This window comes from Megascapheus bottae, chromosome 6, assembly GCF_031878675.1.
Source record: "Megascapheus bottae isolate mThoBot1 chromosome 6, mThoBot2.hap1, whole genome shotgun sequence".
NCBI classification, from domain to species: domain Eukaryota; kingdom Metazoa; phylum Chordata; class Mammalia; order Rodentia; family Geomyidae; genus Megascapheus; species Megascapheus bottae.
The window spans coordinates 81183649-81202488 of NC_143514.1; the positions used below are offsets into that span (position 1 = coordinate 81183649).

Below are 18840 nucleotides of genomic sequence, written 5' to 3' on the forward strand. Positions count from 1 at the left end.
ATAATCCAACTTGCCAGGCTGATGCAGGAGGAAGAGTGCCAGGCCAGCCTGGCGAAGGGCAGGAAACTAGATGAAGTCACTTAGGAGAGATGAGGAAGAAAGCCTTAGATGAGTCCCAGGGGAAAGCGCTATTCCAGCAGTGTGGTGAAGAAAGAGCTTCCTGGAACCAGAAAGGAATGGATGGCTAAAGACAGGGATGGGGGGTGTGGGGCGTCTTGTGTGAGAGAAGGGCTCGGCACACTGGTACCCGGGAGCAGCTCCCAATGAGCCGAGAGATCACTGGGACAAGAAAGGGGACAAGACAGATTCCTGCTGAGTGGCTGGCAGGAGTTCCTTGAAGACAAGCAGAGACCATAACCTAACTAACCCACGCCCCAGGAGCTGGGCCCCAGCCTTCCATCCTGCTGAAACGGCAGCTTTCCTGGCACACTGCCTGCAGCAGTGCACACCCCAAGCGAGCTTCCCACAGAAGCTGTGCACAGAGAGGAAGTTCACGAATGACCCCAGTCTAGCTCCATGCTGTTGTTGAGCATGAAGAGGTCGTCAGCCAACACCCAGGTCAACATCATTTCACCTGAGGCCCGTTCTTGTCCCCTCTGTCACAGCCCAGGATAACCATCCTCTCTCTTCACACCCAGGTTGGTTGTGCCTTGTTTGGAGTTTGAGTGAAGTTATGTAGTGCCTGGAAAAAACAGCTGAATGTCTGCCCAGAAGCCTGGGGTTCAAGAATCATGGCAACTAGGGACCCGAAACTGGCTTTAGCAGAGTGCTGTGCAGAGTCTGCTGAGTCTGTCCTCTCAGGGTGACTTAGGAAAGGTGTTGAAAGGGCTCTGATGGCTTACACCTGTAAGCCTAGCTACTCAGGAAGCTGAGATCTGAGGATCATAACTTGAAACCAGCCCCAGCAGCAAAGTCCATGAGACTCTTATCTCCATTTAACTGCCAGAAAACCAAAAGTGGCACTGTGGCTAAAAGTGATGAGTGCTGCCCTTGACTTGAGTGGACAAAGCTCAGGGACAGCATCCAGGCCCTGAGTTCAATCCCTACAACTGACAGAAAAAAAAAAAAAGAGGCTGGAAGTGGAGCTGTGGCTCAAGTGGTAGAGCACTAGCCTTGCACACAAATACCTGGGCATGCATACACACACACACACACACACACACACACACACACACACACACACACACACACACACTGGAAGTGGTAGAGCATCAGCCATGAGCAAAAAACGCTAAGCAAGAGCATGGGTCCTGAGTTCAAACCTAGTATAGACACATGCAAAAAAAAAAAAAGGTAGGTGGGGCCGGGAGTTTGGCCTACTGGGTAGAGTGCTTGCCTAGCATGCACGAAGACCCAGGTTCAATTCCTTGGTACCACATACATAGAAAAAAGCTGGAAATGGTGCTGAGGCTCAAGTGGTAGAGCTCTAGCCTTGAGAAAACCCAAGCACAGGGTTCATGCCCTGAGCTCAAGCCCGGGACTGGCAAAAAAAAAAAAAAAAAAGGTAGGTTGACAGTCCTGAGTTAATTTGGCTACATGCATGCATGTACATACACATGTACACACACACACACACATGCTTTTTCCATCCCCAAATTCATTAAAGGTCTACTGAAGTACATAAGGAGAAAAAAGATCTTTTCAAATCTAGAGTGTGAGCCACCCCCATCCTGAAGTGGGGAGCAAGTAAGCCTGCATAGCTCATGTAACAGGGCAGGAAATGTGTGCTGGGAGTGGACTTGTGACCAGCTGGGCCCTAGGGTCCCTGCCACTGGTAACTGTCCCTCTTCTACCAAAAGCAGTCTACATAACCACAATTGAGAAGTGGCTGCAGGCCAGAGCACTTCCTGTTACATGCATTTACATGTATGGGCAACTCCAGAGGTTGGGGGGGGGGGAGGAATGAGGACAGGAGCCCCACATTGGGATATTCTAAAACCAAGTAGACACCAAACACACACCACACACGCAAGCATACCAAGGCCCCCTGAGCCCCACCCACACAGACGTCTCCAGTGGAGCACCAGCCTGTGTGCCCAGAGCTGCCCGGGCGGCAGGGAGCCATCATGGTACAAGCAGGCTCTCAGTGATCCTGGTTTTGTAAGCACCTAGCACTTGTTCTGCCCAGGACCCTGGATCCCAGGCTGCTGAATTCCCTGAAAGAGGTCTTTCTAGCAGGGCACTGTGGCTCACACCTCTAATCCTAGCTACTCAGGAGGCTGAGATCGGAGGATTGTGGTTGAAAGCCAGCCCAGGCACAAAAGTCCATGAGATTTTTATCTCTAGTTAACTACCAGAATTCTGGAAGTGGTGCTGTGCCTCAAGGGGTAGGGTGGTAGCCTTGAGCTGAGGAGCTCAGGGACAGCACCCCGGCTCAGAGTTCAAGTCCAATGACCACCCCCCCCCAAAAAAAGAGGTCTCTCTGACCAGGTGGCTCCTCTTCCCACACCCATTCTGACTTGTCTGCAGCTCTCACCTGGGCTCTAGCTGCTCCTTCACCTTGGGGATGAAACGAGTGCTTGGTGATGGTGGTTAAGTAGGCATTCTCCTGTTTCCGCTGGAGAAGGTCATGGAGCTGGGCTGTAGGGGCCAAGGCCACATGTTGGGTTTTGGCAGTCTCAGACGCTTACCTTCCAGCCTGGCGCAGTCTGAAGATCCCAGTTCTTGCAGTGATCTCTAGTTTAAGGGCGCAGCATTTGGTGCAGGAGGCCAGGTAGGTCAAGCTCTACAGGCAAGAACTTGGGGAAGAGCAGTGCATTGTTAGCCGCTGGCCTGCTTATGGGTTAATTCCAGCATGAAGAATGGCTCAGCCAGCAGCCACTGCCGGGGACCTTCATAAATCCCCTGCTCATTGGCCAGGCGATGGTAGGATTCCTGCCAAATCTGAAAGAGAAGGTTGGTACTGGGGATACGACATCTGAGGAGGAATTTCCACTATTGACATCTCCCTCCCTCCCTTCCTCCTTCCCTCTCTTCCTCCCTTTCCCTCTCATACTGTACTGGGACTTGAACTCGGTGCCTGGATGCTGTCCTTTATCTTTTCCTCTGAAGGCTGGGATTCTACCACTTGGGCCACAGCTCCTCTTCTGGCCTTTTTAGGGGAGTGGTTCACTGGAGATATGAGTGTCATGGATTTTCCCGCCTGGGCTGCATCTTCACATGTCGATCTCTTGAGAGGCCACGGGCTCCCAGGTAGTTTTGTTTAGTTTAGATATTTGTGTTTTTGCCAAGGCCTGCCTAGACTGGGTGGCGGGGATAATATGACTGGCATACAAGTTTTTGTTGTTGAGATCTCAAGAACTTGTTGCCCAGGCTGGCCTTGAACCATGATTTTGAGATGTCCACTTCCTTAGTAGGTTGGGTGACCAGCATGCCTCTGTTGGAGGAAATTCTGCTCCAGAACTTTGTACTTGGATGGCTGGAGGCTTGACTCGGAAGTAGCGCACGCGCCTAGCCAGCATGAGGCCCCCAGTTCAAGCCCTAGTACTACCAAAACGAATAAAAGAGAGACATTTCCACCTGAGACCTCCATCCTTGCCTCCAACCAGCTGGGTCCAGAGGGTGACGATGGCAGCGCCTCCCAAACGCCCCTCCCTCGGCTGGGCGCCACCAGGCCCTCTCCAGTTCGTGTCCTGGGGTACCCACGTGTCCGCTGCCGCCGCAGGGGCCACCACTGGGCTTCCGGGAGGGCTCCCTCCTGGAGGACGGCTCTCATGCCCTCCAGGAGGCCAAGGCGGCGGCCATCCGCGCGTCCAGCTGCAGGGCCCCTCCTGCAGGCTCTGCACCTCGCCCTGCAGCCCCTGCGCGCAGGCCCGGGCAGGGCCGGCAGGGCGCGGGTTACCCTAGGGCCTGGGCCTCACCTCGGGGCACGGGGGGCGCGGGGGGCGCAGGGAGCGCGCCGTCCCCGCCCTCCCCCACCCGGAAGGACTCGGCGAAGAGCGTGTCGGCCCTCGGCCCGCAGCGCCTGCGGAGACGCGAGTGTGGGGTCCTGGGCACCCGTTCCCCGCCCCCAGGAACCGGGCCAGGAACGGCCGACCAAGCGTGGCCGGACCGGTCTGCTCCTGACCCCACTCCGCTTCTCCCCGACTCCTCCGCGCCTCGGGCGTCCGGCCCAGCCTGGGGGCCGGGAGGGGTGAGCGCGGAGCCCGGCGCCCCCGGTCCGGGCCCGGCGGCGGCAGCAGCAGCGGCTCCAGGCAGCGCCGAGCCCGGCGCGGGGGTCGCTGGCGGTCGGCGGGTCGGGGTCGTTTCTCCCTCCACGCGGGCGTGGCGCACCTCGCCGCTGTGAGCCGGCCTTAGACGGCGTCCAGGCCCTGCGTTCAAGCCCAGGAACAACGATGATGAACGTGCCGGGCTTTCCTGCCTGGGCTGCAGGCGTGGGATACCAGCACCCGGGTGCCGTGGACCCTTGCTAGGGTTCCGGAGAGGGTTCATTCGTTTACTTGTCAGGCTGACCTCCCACCCTGCCTGGGGCTGGTGAAGGGCCTCTCTCCAGCGCAGTTCACCTGGTCTGTGAAGGGGGTCTGGAGATAAAGCAACCGTCGTCCGTCCCGTCCCCACCCCGCAGCCGGCTCGGCTCTGGGGTGGGCGCCCGGGGACCCTCGCTGGCACGGCGGGCAGGCCGCGCAGGCAGGCGGCAGACGTGGAAGCAGTCCAGCAGGCTTGTCCGCCAGGTCCGGGGCGCCCGGGCCCTGGGGGGGGGGCTGAAAATGGCCCCGACCTCTGCGGGACCCCCGACATCTGCGGGACGGCGCGGGCCGCCGGCCCTCCCTGCCTGGACCCGGTCACCCTGGCCGACAGGGAGTCACTGGCCTGGAAGGTCAGGCGGAGACCCCCCCTCCCGCCGGGAGGTCCCCGCCCTGCGTCCTCTGCGGCCCTGCCCGCGGACAGGCAGCGCCCCTGCCCGATGGCTCGGGGCAGGGCTGTGCGTCCTACCTCCACCTTCCCTGGCTGATGCTGCCTCTTGGGGCCTCCTGGCGGCTCATGCCTGAAATCCCCGCCACCCAAGAGGACTGAGATCTGACGTTGGGCTGGAGGCATGGTTGAAGTGATAGAGTACCAGCAGTGTGCACAAAAGCCCAGTGGCAGCACAAGCCCTGAGTTTAAGCCTGTGTGTGTGTGTGTGAGAGAGAGAGAGAGAGAGAGAGAGAGAGAGAGAGAGAGAGAGAGAGAGAGAGAGAGAGGGAGAGAGAGAGAGAAATATCCAGCACTAAGCAGAAGGCTTCAGAGTAACCTTAGCAAGAGATGTCTTAGTGGCTGATGGGCAAAAAGCTGAGTTAAAAAAGAAAATAAATAAAGATGGGAGAGATCAGGCACAGCGTGGTAGAACTGGGGTGGTAACTGAAGGCACAACAAGGCCCAGAGACAGGATCTCCTAAAGAGGCTCAGAACCATCCAGAAGGGAGGGTGAACTGTGTGATGATGGCTTGGCAGAGGCCAGAGCAGCTGGAGTGCTGTCCTCTGGGAGGCCGGGGTGTGGTGGCAGAGGGGAGCAAGGGCTCTTCTCTGAAAACCACAGGAGCAGAGGCAGAGGGCAGCCCCATAGGTGTGTGGCTGGACGGTGGGTGCAGAGGTCATCTGCAGGTTCTTTGGGTCACATCTGTGGGAGACATTAGCTATCGGGGTTGTGGAGGAGGGTGTGGCATTCTGACCCTAGGTACACACGCCCACCTAGCAGAGGGATCCACAGTCAGTCAAGGTGGGTGAGAAGGCCCCACGCAGTGCATGGGGTCCCATTCTGAGGAATCCTGACACTGACAATGCACTGATGGCCCCTAAGCCGGGCCCATCCCCTCAGCAGCCAGCAGCAGAGGATCACGCTCTTGACCTTGCTGGCCATGGATTGGCACTGTCCAAGAGAATCATATGCAGGATCACCAGAAAAGACCCATGCCCAAAATCATTCTACTGAATGCAGAACCCTTTCTCACCACGAGACAACGGAAGCACCAGAGGAGGGCATCCGTCTCTGGCCTTGTTTCGTCTATGTGCTCCTTGGATCTATATTTGTCTTCTAAACAATTTTTACTCAGGAGTCACTATCTTCTGCAGTCATCTTGAACCCAGGATTAACAGGACTGGTGGACGAACATCTTCTAACTGGGTATATGTTTGTGTATTGTGTGTGTCTATGGGGGGAGGTACACAATGCATCAAGCTTGTAATCCTAGCTAAGAATCAGGAGGCTGAGATCTGAGCCATACCAGTTCAAGGCCAGCTTGGGCAGGAAAGCTAGTGAGGTTCTTCTTTTCCTTTTTCTTTTGTGCCAGTCCCGGGGCTTGAACTCAGGGCCTAGGCACTCTCCTTGAGCTTTTCTTTGCTCAAGGCTAGCTAGCACTCTACCACTTGAGCCATAACACCAATTCTAGCTCAAGTACTCCATCACTGGGCTATAGTCATAGCCCCCCAGTGAGATTCTTATCTCCAGTTAATCAACAAAAGTGGAACCAGCGGCCAGGAGCGTGGCCTATTGGTAGTGTTTGCCTAGCATGCACAAAGCCCTGGGTTCAATTCCTCAGTACCACATACACAGAAAAAGCCGGAAGTGGCCTTGTGGCTCAAGTGGTAAGAGTGTTAGCCTTGAGAAAACCCAAGGACAGTGCCCATGCCCTGAGTTCAAGCCTCAGAACTAGCACAAAAAAAGAAGTGGAGCCGGGCATGGTGGCTCATGCCTGTAAACCTAGCTTTAACCTTTGCCGAAAGGAAACTCCACACAGTTTAAGAGGTGAGGGTTTATTGAGAGAGGGAGAGAGATAAAGAGAGAAAACAGACCTCCAGCTGCACAAGATGGAGTCAGGCGGAAGAAGAACTTATGGCCGGAAGTGAGAGATTATACAGGGGGAGGAGTGTGGCCACAGCGGAAGTGGATGTGACCTCAGAGGATGAAGAAATATTCAGACTCGGGCACCTCCCACTGCCTCCAGACATGCTAGTTGCCGAGGTTATAGTCTGGGCGGGAATTTCCAGGGTGCACAGGAGAATGCCAAGGGAAGGAATCATTTCTCCCTGGCTGACCTAACATTAACTATTCAGGAGGCTGAGATCTGAGGATCTTGGTTCAAAGCCACTGAAGAACGTGAGACTCATCTCCAATTAACCGCCAGAAAACCAGAAGTGATGCTGTGGCTCAAGGGCAGGGTGGTAGCTTGAGCTGAAGAGCTCAGGGACAACACCCAGGCCCCGAATTCAAGTCCCACAACTGACCAAAAAAAAAAAAAAAAAGAAAAAAGTAGAACTATGGCTTAAGTAGCAGAGCACCAGACTTGAGGAAACAGTGCTTGAGGGACAAGAGCTCAGACCCTGAGTTCAAGCTCCAGGACTGGCACCAAATAAATAAATAAAGGACCAGGAGTGTGGCTTAGTGGTAGAGAGCCTGCCTTATGTGCACAAAGCCCTGGGTTCAATTCCTTGGTACCACATGCACAGAAAAAGCTGGAAGTGGTACCGTGGTTCAAGCGGTAGAGTGCTAACCCCTTGAGCAAAAAGCTTAGAATACTGAGTGCAGTGGCTCTCACCTGCAATCCTAGCTAATCGGGAGGCTGAGATCTAAGGATGGTGGTTCAAAGCCAGTCCGGGCATTAAAGAATGAGACTCTTAACCTCCAATTAATCACTAGAAAAGGGGAAGTAGGTCTGTGGCTCAAGGGGTAGGGCAATAGCCCCAGGATTTGGGAAAAAAAAAAATCCTTACTAAAGCTTTCATAAATTGGAATTGTCTAGAGGGATTTTTTTTTTTTTTTGCCAGTCCTGTGGCCTAAAGTCAGGGCCTGGGCACTGTCTCTGAGCTTCTGTTCTTCTTTTTTGGTGGGTCATGGGGCCTGAATTCTGGGCCTGGGCATTGTCCCTGAGCTCTTCAGCTCAAGGACAGTGTTCTACCATTTGAACCAAAGTACTATTTCCAACTTTTTCTATTTCTATGTATGCAGTACAGAATGCTAGGAAAGCACAGTATCTACCACTAGGGCCAAACTCCTAGCCCCTTAGAGATTTTTTTTTCTCTCAGAAATTTTAACAGAGAATTTACTGTGAAGGTTGCCTCCCTTCTTTCTTTTTCTCTCTTTCCTTTATTTTCCCAAGGCTGGATTTCAAACCCAGAGCCTCATGCATGCTAGACAAATAACCTACTACTAAGCTACATTTCCAGCCCAAAGCATGAAGACTTATTAGGTAACCTAAGGGGAAAAATAAGAACAGAAATGGACTGGGGGCATATCTCAAGAGTGTTTGCCAACTCTGGGTTCAACTTCCCGGGCTGAAACAAAACAAACTACTCTCCACCAAGAAACCAAACACAGTAGGTGGGGCAGAAGCAGTTACCACTGAAGGGTAGTATTGTAATATAGACAGCTGGGAGCAGACACTTGAGAGCTTTGAGAATAAAGCTGGTTCTGTGACAGAGGAACTACAAACCTAGTCATGGGCCAGGACTCATTCCTATAATCCTAGCTACTCAGGAGGCCGATATCTGAACACCATGGTTCAAAGCCAGCTTGCGCTGGAAAGTCCAACAAACTCCAATGAACTACCAAAAAGCTGGAAGTGGAACTGTGCCTTAAGTGGTAGAGTGCCAGCCCTGAGCCACACACAGAAAGAGCTCAGGCCCCTTGTTCAGGCCTCACCACCCCCCTCCAAAAAAAGGAGACCTCAACAAAACAGAAGAGAACAGGAAGACCTCCTTGTACCACCCACCCACCCCGCAACTAGAAGCAGCTACCAAAGCAAAATGTTTGCAAAGCCCAGAGAATCGCAGGTAGCGTTGGAGCATGAACGAGCTAGCACCAGACTCCTGTGCTCAAGGCTATGAGCATGGCCAGTGTCTCCTCCAGATTATAAACCAAATCAAGACAGGACTTTCGCTGGACGAGGGCCCTGAAAGGGGGTAGCCTGAGGATGTATGCAAGGGCCGGGCGGGGGAAGAGTGGTCCCTTCGGTCACCAGGATGGAAGTCCAGCCATGACCTCCAACTCCTGTGCAGCCTCGAGCCAGCCGCACCGGGAAGCCTGGGAAGCCTGGGCCTCAAGTCAGTGATACGACCTGGAGTGTGCATTTTATTGGTTTATTCACTACGGCGGTCCGAGGCCTTGAACTCAGGAGCGGGGAGTCGTCCCCGAGCCTTCGCTGCCCGGGCTGGCTTCAAGATCCTCAGCCTCCGAGGAGCCGGGGTCCCGGGGTGCGCCGCCCGCGCCGGCTCGAGGCGTGCATGGAAACCGGATGGTCTCCAGGGCCGGGGAAGGGGCGGCGTGCGCTCCGGGGCCGGGGAAGGGGCGGCGTGCGCTCCGGGGCCGGGGAAGGGGCGGCCTGAGCTCCGGAACCGGGGAAGGGGCGGCGTGCGCTCCGGGGCCGGGGAAGGGGCGGCGTGCGCTCCGGGGAAGGGGCGGCCTGAGCTCCGGAACCGGGGAAGGGGCTGCGTGCGCTCCGGGGCCGGGGAAGGGGCGGCCTGAGCTCCGGAACCGGGGAAGGGGCTGCGTGTGCTCCGGGGCCGGGGCCGGGGAAGGGGCTGCGTGCGCTCCGGGGCCGGGGAAGGGGCGGCGTGCGCTCCGGGGCCGGGAAAGGGGCTGCGTGCGCTCCGGGGCCGGGGAAGGGGCGGCGTGCGCTCCGGAACCGGGGAAGGGGCTGCGTGCGCTCCGGGGCCGGGGAAGGGGCGGCGTGCGCTCCGGGGCCGGGGCCGGGGAAGGGGCGGCCTGCGCTGGGGCTCGACCGCTCCAGGCCGGCGCTCCCTCGCGGCGCCTCCGGCCTCCTGGCGGTTGACTGGAGAGGAGTCTCCCGGACTGTCCGGCCCGGGCTGACTCCGAACCGCCACCCTCCGCTCTCCGCCTCCCGAGTGGCGCCCGCGCCCCGCCCGAGCCGCACCCCCACTTCCGGCCCACGGCGGGCTCCCCGTCCGCCCGGAGCCCCGGCGCTCGGACCTCGGCCTCCGCAGAGGCCTGGGCGGCGGGGTTCTCACCTCCCGTCTTCCCCCCGCCGAGGCTCGGCGGCGGAATGCCCGTCGCTTCCGGCCGGGTCAAGTTCCTTAGTGACGTAGAGCTCAGCCACTCGACTCCCGTCGGCTCCCCCGGTGCCCCCGTCCGCGCCCCCCCGTCCGCCCCTCGCAGTGGAGCCGGCCGGCCCCGCCTCCCGCGGCCAGGGAGCGGACGGGATCCACACGCCAGGAGAACCAATCGCACGCAGATCACGCATAGCCCCGCGGGCTGTGGCGGCCGAGGGGCGGGGCGGAGCGATTGGCTTGGCCTGGGCCCTAGCGGCCCGACGCGCCGCGGGCTCTTTGCGCCTGCGCGGTGCGCCTCGCTCCCTTTCTGCCTCCGCTGCCGCCATGGCGCCCGTGGTTAGTACGGCTCCGCGCGAGGCCTGGGCCACGGGGCGGCACGCGGGCCTCCCCCGGCTGGCTCCCGTCCAGGCTCGCGGGGGACGGCGCTCTGCAGCGTCCGGGCCGGGCGGATCGCGGGCCGGGCGGGGCGGGCCGGGCCCGCCGCGGGCCCAGCACGTGTGGGCGGGGAGGCCGCGGCCTGGGGCCGGGCGGGAGGCCCGAGCCCCCGGAGCCCGTCCGGGGCCCGCTCCCCGGGCCGGGGCGGGCGGGGCGGCGGGGCCGCGGTGGCGGACGAGCCGGGCCATCGCTGCCTCGTGACCGGATGGGGACCGGCGAGGGGGCTTTGGGTGTTCCGGTCGCACCAGGTGTACAACGAGCGCCCCTAGCCTAGTTGAGGGGTGCGTTGAGGCGGAGGCTTCCCGAAGGGCGCGTACAGCGGGGCGCTACGCGATGGCCCTCCTCCGCCTCCTCACGCCGTGCCGGGCGCTGGCGCTGGCGGTGGCGGCTTGGCGGCCCTCCGTGAGAGCGACACTGAACTCGGGCCGTCTTCTCCTCGTGGTGGGGAGTGCGCGTTCCGGGGTTACGCCAGGGAGGACGCCTGACGCTCGACAGGGTCCCCAGGGCCTGTGCTCGGCCTTGGGCGCTTTGTGTTCAAGGCTGAAGCGCTGCCACTTGAGCCCTGTGTGTGTGAGACCCGGGGGTTGAACCCAGGGCTTCGTGCACTCCAGGAGAGGACTGCCAACTCACTAAGCTCTGCCAGCCAGACAACTGTCTTAATGTCCTAGCTCAGCCCTAACAGTGTAGAAACAGAAGGGGCCGAGGGTCACACTCCACAGATGTACATTAAGGATTAGTCTTGGAGTAAAATAAAAGGCGTGATTTCCTTCCTTCCTCCTTCCCTCCCTCCCTCCCTCCCTCCCTCCCTCCCTCCTTCCCTCTCTTCCTCCTTCTCTCCCTCTTTTCCTTGTCCTGGGGCTTGAACTCAGGGCCTGGTCACTGTCCCTTGAGCTTTCTCAAGGCTAGCACTCTACCACTTGAACCACAGCACCACTTCTGTGTATGTGGTGCTGAGGAATCGAACCTGCGTCTTTGTGCATGCTAGACAAGCCCTCTACCACTAGACTGCTCCAGGCCCTACAGCACCTTTATTCCTCTGCCAGAGGAATAAAGAGATTGGACAGAGAAAGGCTCTTGATGCTCTAGCAGAAGAACTCATCTGTGAGGATTTTGTGTTTAATGGACTTTTGGGCCTTTATGATGTGTTTTTTTGTTGTTTTCCTTTTTTTTTTTTTTCCTGACTCAAGTTTCACTTTTACTCGCACTTATTTTTAGAAAAAGCTTGTGGCGAAGGGGGGCAAAAAAAAGAAGCAGGTTCTGAAGTTCACCCTGGACTGCACCCACCCTGTAGAAGATGGAATCATGGATGCTGCCAATTTTGTAAGTTTTGTCCTGTTACCACTTTCGAACCTTCTGATGCTTAGACTGTGCGCAGGCTTGAGATAGCACCCTGCCACCTCAATGTATGAGGGATATGTAGTGTGTGTGCATGTGTGCATCCATCCACCTATACTGAGCCTCAGCATTTCTCTGGTGCTCTACCATTTAATCCACACATCCAGGCTTGAGGTAGTACTCGGCAACCTCAGGATATGAGGGATATGTAGTGTGTGTGTGTGTGTCCCTCCATGTGTCCTTGTGTCTGTTCGCCCATACTGAGCCTCAGCACTTCTCTGGTGTTCTACCATTTAAGTCACACATCCGGTCTGACATTTTGCTGGTTGATTGGTGATAGAGGTGTCTGGGATTTTTCTGTCTGTTGGCTTCAAGAGAGACCCTCGGCCTATGAGTAGCTAGGATTATTTTTGTTTACAATAAACAAGGTGGACTGTAACACGTAGCTACTTCCTCCTTCCTCTCCATCCGTGAGGGAAGGTGATGCCTCTGAGATTCTGTGGTCCTAGCTGCGCTGGGGGTGAGATCGGGAGGAGCACAATACCAGGCAGAAAGTCCGAGACCCCACTTCAATAGAACTGAGCATAATCCTAGCTAGGTGCAAGTGTGGCTTAAGTGGTAGAGTGCCTGCCTACCAAGTACAAGGTCCTGTGTTCAAACTCTAATATCACAAAAAAAAAAATCAAGAAACAAAGCTAGCTCTGCCGAGTAGAGTACAGCACTGCTCTTGTACTTTATGAGTGAGCATGTGATGCCTGATTGTGTGGATTTGGGGCAGCTCCTGAGCCTTCCCTTTATGTCAGGTCCCCAGTTTTTCACTTCAAAAGATCCTGCTTGCTGAATTGTCAGTGGCGTTGTCTTTTTCAGACTTTGTGCTGTGCTGATTTTTTGACCCTAGTTTGATCCTGCTCCCAGTACTTCTGTATTCTACTTGAGTCGAGAATTGGGAATGCAGGCATGGTGCACTTTAGTAGAGTGCTAGCCAATGAAGACAAGTGTCAGGAACTGAGTTTGACTTGGTCTCAGACCCCCAAAAAAGATTTTTTGGGGATATCAGTCCTAGGGCTTAAACTTGTCCTGATTGCTGTCCCTGTGAAACTCTTGTGTTGTTTTGTCGGTCATGGGGCTTGAACTCTGGGCTTGGACGCTGTCTCTTAGCTCTACCCCATTGAGCCATAGCCCCACTTTCAGTTTTCTAGTAGTTAATTGGAGATAAGAGTCTCATGGACTTTAGTGCCGGGGCTGGCTTTGAACCATGTGATTCTCCGATCTCAGCCTCCTGATTAGTTAGGATTATAGGCACGAGCCACTGCGCCCAGCTATGAGCAGTCTTTTAAAAACCTAAGCATTTGAAACATGGCTAAAGTGTCGGGGATAATCAAAAGTAAAATATTCTGTGGAGCCAGTTGACCCTAACACTTTAAAATAAAATTGACTGATTCCCACAGGAGCAGTTTCTCCAAGAGAGAATCAAGGTGAACGGGAAGGCTGGAAATCTCGGTGGAGGGGTGGTCACCATCGAGAGGAGCAAGAGCAAGATCACTGTAACCTCTGAGGTGCCTTTCTCCAAAAGGTATGGGCCAGCCCAGGGGACTGGCTTGTGGCCACCTGTCACTTGGTTTGGTAGTTCCCTTGGCTAACTATTCTGTGTGTCTAGTGCATGGGTAGTTTAATGAATACACACTGCTGGGGGTGTTTGCATTTGGTCTTTAACAAGGTGAAATATACTCAGTGCTCAGGCTTAGGCTTCTGTTGTCTCTGCATCACTAGATCATTTGTTGCTTTTTTTTTTTTTTTTAATACCCTGCCTCATGCTTGCTAGGTGGCACCTTTTTTTTTTTTCCCCCCCAATCTTGGGATACTCTCCTTGGATATTTTTGCTCAAGGCTAGCACTCTCCTGCTGCTTGAGCCATAGCTCTACTTCTGGCTTTTTCTGTGTATGTACCGAGGAATTGAACCCAGGGCTTCATGCATGCTAGGCAAGTAAGTATTCTACCACTAGGCCACACTTCCAGTCCCTAGGCAGACACTTGTAACACTTGGCTCCTAGCCCACACGGTAGGTGTGTGTGTGCGCACGTGCGTGCGTACCTGCATTTTGGTGTGTTAATGGGCTGGTAACGGGCTTGAACTTGGGTTGTCACTTTACTGCTCAATCCACATCTCCGCTTCTGGGTTCTGCTGGTTAACTGGAGATGAGTCACACAGACTTGCAGCCCGGGCTGACTTTGAACCTATCCTCAGATCTCAGCCTCCTGAGTAGCTAGGATTACAGGCGTGAGCTACTCGCACCCAGTATGAGGACATTCCTTTTTAGTTTCATGGCAGGAGGACTGGTACCACCTTGGCTCCTCCCTGTAGCCCTGCTGTGTTACTGGAAGATGTAAAGTTAACAGCTGGCTTTAGTTCTCCATGGTTGTAAGTAAGCCTGTGGCTGTGAAGAGGCAGGGTTAAGCCTATTATAGGGTATGCATGGCTGAGTCAGGAAGGAGGTGTGAGAAAGTAGGGGCAGGTGTGCAAAATGTGGACTGCTGGGCTTCAGCCAACACAGTCCCGGGAGATTGCATGCCTGTTCTCCAGCATGGTATGAGGATGTCCTTGACATATCTTCTGTTTTCACACATTGCTGTTTTTTATCCAATGGTGAAGGCAAGTACCTCAGTTTTCAATTACAGCTGCCTGCCTGTTTATCTGAATTAACAAATTAATTAGTGCTGGTGCTAGAGTTTGCACTCTAGTTCTCAGATTGCAGACAGACATTTGAGCCATGCCTCCAACCATATTTTTTGCCAGTTATTTTGGGGATGCAGTCTTTATTTTTTGCTCTGGCTGGCTTCAATCAATCCACTGCCCTCAAAGACTTGAGCTTCCTGAATTCTAAAATTAGTCATGAGCCACTCACTGGTTGTACTGGTTATTTTACTTCATTTTGAGACAAGGTCTTGCTCTTTATTGAATAGCTCAGAAAGAGTTCAAAGTTGCTAGATTCCTTGCCCAGCTTTTGTACTGGGATTGGAGATGGCCCCTGCCACCTGTGCTTGCCTAGGTTTTTGGAGGGTAGCCTCCTCTTCCTATCCTGTGCACTGTTCAGCTTCCCTGGTGCACATCATGCCCACTTGTGGTTTCTTTGTTTCCTTGGTGAAAATAATTTTATTTTCATGAAGCATTTGAAGGTGTGTCCCCTAACCTACAACTTTTTCTTTCTCATCTTTGGACCATTGGTTTCTCCAGCATTCTGTTAGGAAAAGTTTTGAGCCACCTGAATTTTTCTCTTTGTTCTGGGGCTTGACTCAGGGTCTGGGTACTGTCCTGAGCTGCTTTTGCTCAAGGCTAGCACTCTATCACTTGAGCACAGCACCACTTCTGGATTTTTCTATGTATGTGGTACTAAGGAATTGAACCCAGGACTTCATGCATGCAAAGCAAGCACTCTACCAGTGGGCCACACTCCCAGCGTCCAGATGGAAAGTATTTTATTTTTATTTATTTATTTTATTTTTTTTTTGCCAGTCCTGGGCTTGAGCTCAAGGCCTGAGCACTGTCCTTGGACTTTCTCAAGGCTAGAGCTCTACCACTTGAGCCTCAGCACCACTTCCGGCTTTTTTCTACGTATGTGGTACCAAGGAATCGAACCTGGGTCTTCATGCATGCTAGGCAAGCACTTTAACCACTAGGCCAAACTCCTGGCCCCTGAGATGGAAAGTATTTTGAGGTGCATTTTGTTGGTGGAGGCATCTTGGGGTCAATTTGTCCCCACAGGTTTTATATGACAGTTCCTTCTTGTGGCCGGTACCTACCGGGGAGGGAAGGAAGATGGCTGAAGGGCATGGAATCCGTTGTCTGCCTTGACAGCCCAGATTTTATTTATTTTTTTGCCTGCCGCGGGGCTTGTACTCTGGACCTGGGTGGTGTTTGTTGGTGAGCTCTTTTGCTCAAGGCTAGTGTTCTTAGCCCCACATCTGTGTTTTGGTGGTAGTTGGAGATGAGTCTCAACTGTAGGGCTGGGTGCTCACACCTGTAATCACTGCTGCTCTGGAGGCTGAGATCTGAGGATCCAGTTCCATGAGACTTTTATTTTATTTTTTTATTTTGTGGGTACTGGGGCTTGAACCCATGGGCATAGTCTTGGGCTCTTCAGCTCAAGGCTACCACCCTACCCTTAAGCCAAGCCTCACTTCCTGTTTTTTGGAGGTTAATTGGAGATAAGAGTCTCAGGTCCTTTTGTGCCTGGGCTGGCTTTGAACCTTGATCCTCAGATCTCAGCCTCCTGAGTAGCTAGGATTTCAGGCGAGAGCCACTGTTCCTGGCTGAGACTTTTTTTTGCCAGTCCCAGGGCTTGAACTCAGGCCCTGAGCACTGTCCTTGGACTTTATCAAGGGTAGACCTCTACCACTTGAGCTACAGCACCACTTCTGGCTCTTTCTATGCATGTTGTACCAAGGAATCGAACCTGGGTCTTCGTGTATGCTAGGCAAGTACTCTACCACTAGGCAAAACTCCTGGTCCTTTGTCCTTGGGCTTTTCTCAAGGCTAGCACTCTACCACTTAAGCCACAACACCACTTCTAGTTTGTTTTCTATGTATGTGATACCAAGGAATCAAGCCTGGGTCTTTGTGGATACCAGGCAAGTACTCTACCACTAGGCCAAACTCCTGGGCCCTCCATGAGACTCTTACCTCCAGTTCACCAGAAAACCGGAAGTGGCACCAAGGCTTAAAGTGATAAAGTGCTGTCCTTGAGATCCTAGACTGAGTTCAAACTCCACAACTAACCAAAACAAGACACCCGGTCTTACAGCCTCTCTTTGCTGGCCTGGCTCTGAACTGTCTCCTTAGCCTCCTTCGTGTACTCATCATTACAAATGGGAGCCACTGTGCCAGATTCAAAACCGTACTTGGAAGCTAGCTAGGCCTGGTGGTTCCTGAACCTGTAGACCCAGGCTGAGGAAGGAGATCACTTTGGAGTGAAGGTGTGGGTGAAGTCTGTCTCCATGTTGGTGAGGGTGTCCATAACAGTGAAAGCAGCAGTCCTGACACCTCACCGGGAAGGGGTGAAGGGCTGACAGGGAGGCAGGGTGTGCCTGTCAGTTTGCTGCCCTGATTGATGTCTAGTAGTGGTCTTAAAGTTGTTGCTAAGTGAACAGCTGCTGCTTGTCCTAATTTTATGGCTAGTTTAGGTGATGTGTGATAAGCTGATAAGGCTGGTAGAGCCCTTGCTGGGTGCATTTGCCTTATCTTTGTTTTGGAAGGGTGTTTTTGGATGCATTGGTTTTTATAAAAGGTATAATGTTCCGGGGCTGGGAGTTGGGCCTAGTGGTAGAGTGCCTGCCCAGCATGGACGAAGACCCGGGTTCAATTCATCGGTACCACAAACATAGAAAAAGCCTGAAGCGGTGCTGAGGCTCAAGTGGTAGAGCTCTAGCCTTGAGAAAGTCTAAGGACAGTGCTCAGGCCCTGAACTCAAGCTCAGGACTGGGGGAAAAAAAAAAGTTACAGTGTTGTGTTCCAGCATACAAGAAAGCCATCTGTCTTAAGTGTCCTTTCTCTGCAGGTATTTGAAATATCTCACCAAAAAATATTTGAAGAAGAATAATCTACGTGATTGGTTACGCGTAGTTGCTAACAGCAAAGAGAGTTATGAATTACGTTACTTCCAGATTAACCAGGATGAAGAAGAGGAGGAAGACGAGGATTAAAATTCATTTATCTGGAATATTTTGTATGAGTTCTTGAATAAAACTTGGGAACCCAAATGGTGGTTTATCCTTGTATCTCTGCAGTGTGGCTTGGATGGAAAATTGGGAATCACAGTAAACTGCTTTCCCTTGGGTTGCAGCTCCCTTGTGTTTAGACTTTCCCCCGATCTCAATAGTAATCTGAAGCTAGGAAAAGGCTGTGGCAAGGGCACTGATGTTGAACAGATAGCTGATGAGGGAGGAAAGTGTGAGCCTCAGTCTCCTGCGTTTTAAAAAGCATGTCATCTGGATCTGGCTGTCTTCAAGGGGGAGGGTTCCGGATGCATTGTGAGATTCCTCATTCAATAAAAAGGAAGTCTATTGGGAATATGGCAGTGTCAATAAAATGTAGGTTTCTGAGATGCTTGTCTTCACTTTTTCATTCCAAGTTGCTGTCAATCAGTGCTCAATAATGTGTTAATCCTTTTTTTCCCCTACAGAAGGGGCATTGCTGCATATTGATGAATGATTGTTAAAAGTCCCAGGTTTTAAATGAAGTGGATTGCGTAGAAAGGAATTTGTAAAAATACCGAAACAAAACGCTGCTTGCACATCTTTACGGTGATCACCTTGGCCTCCAGCAGGAGGCGCTGGAGGCACTAGCATCGCTTCCTCACGTGTCTCACCTGTATAGCACCAGTGAAGGGCACTGGAGGCAGGCATGAGAAGTCCTTGGACAGTGAGTGGTCTAAGATAAAGCTGCTTCCATGACACTTAAAGGCACAGCTGGACTGGGTGGTTGTAAGTTGAATGGTAAAGTGCTGCCCACTCTAGTGAGAGGTTCTGGGCCCAATCCACAAAGTCTGCTGTGCCCCTGCAAGGCACAGAGAAGGCCTCCTCTTGGGATTTTTGTGCCAGTGTTCAGATCCTTGAGACAGGTGGAAGGGCTGGAGCCTCTGCTGCCTTGGGTGCCCTGAAATCTAAGCCATTTCTGTAAGAACAAATGCTTCCCTGGGAATGGAGTTTCCAAGAGCTTGCCTACAGCTGATTCCCACACCTGAATTTCTCACAGCTGGAGATCAAATGTTCAAGTTCTACCTCCAATTTATCATTTGGCATTTCTTGGATTGAGTTTAACGTGTAGAGGCTTCACATTTTCACTTGTGGCAAAAGGCTCCAGCATTTTCTATTTCTATGCAAATTTCTTGAAGCAGAATTGTTTGCACACTTCTCTGCCCTCACAGGAGGCAGCGTTTCTTTCAAACTTGGACAAGGCATCAGTTACTCTTTGGCGATGTCTCTAACCATGATTACTAACTTAAGTTTGTGATTTGGATTTGTTTCATTGCTGTAACTGTAAGAATTTTTAGTTTGGCTGTTAAAAAAAAAAATCCCTGAGCTGAAATTAGCATGT

General features: G+C 53.5%; 1 protein-coding gene across 1 annotated transcript; it reads left to right on the forward strand.

Moving 5' to 3' along the window:
- The first annotated feature begins 10212 nt into the window (after positions 1-10212).
- On the forward strand, positions 10213-17504 carry Rpl22 (ribosomal protein L22). Its single transcript, XM_090335952.1, has 4 exons — positions 10213-10317; positions 11632-11736; positions 13200-13324; positions 17303-17504. Exons 1-4 carry the CDS (start codon positions 10306-10308, stop codon positions 17445-17447), a joined length of 387 nt encoding a protein of 128 aa, XP_090192078.1. The 5' UTR covers positions 10213-10305; the 3' UTR covers positions 17448-17504.
- The last annotated feature ends 1336 nt before the right edge of the window (positions 17505-18840 follow it).

Coding starts and splice junctions, on each gene's coding strand:
- Rpl22 (XM_090335952.1), top strand. Junction 11,737..13,199: donor TCATGGATGCTGCCAATTTT/GTAAGTTTTGTC, acceptor TGATTCCCACAG/GAGCAGTTTCTCCAAGAGAG. Junction 13,325..17,302: donor GAGGTGCCTTTCTCCAAAAG/GTATGGGCCAGC, acceptor CTTTCTCTGCAG/GTATTTGAAATATCTCACCA.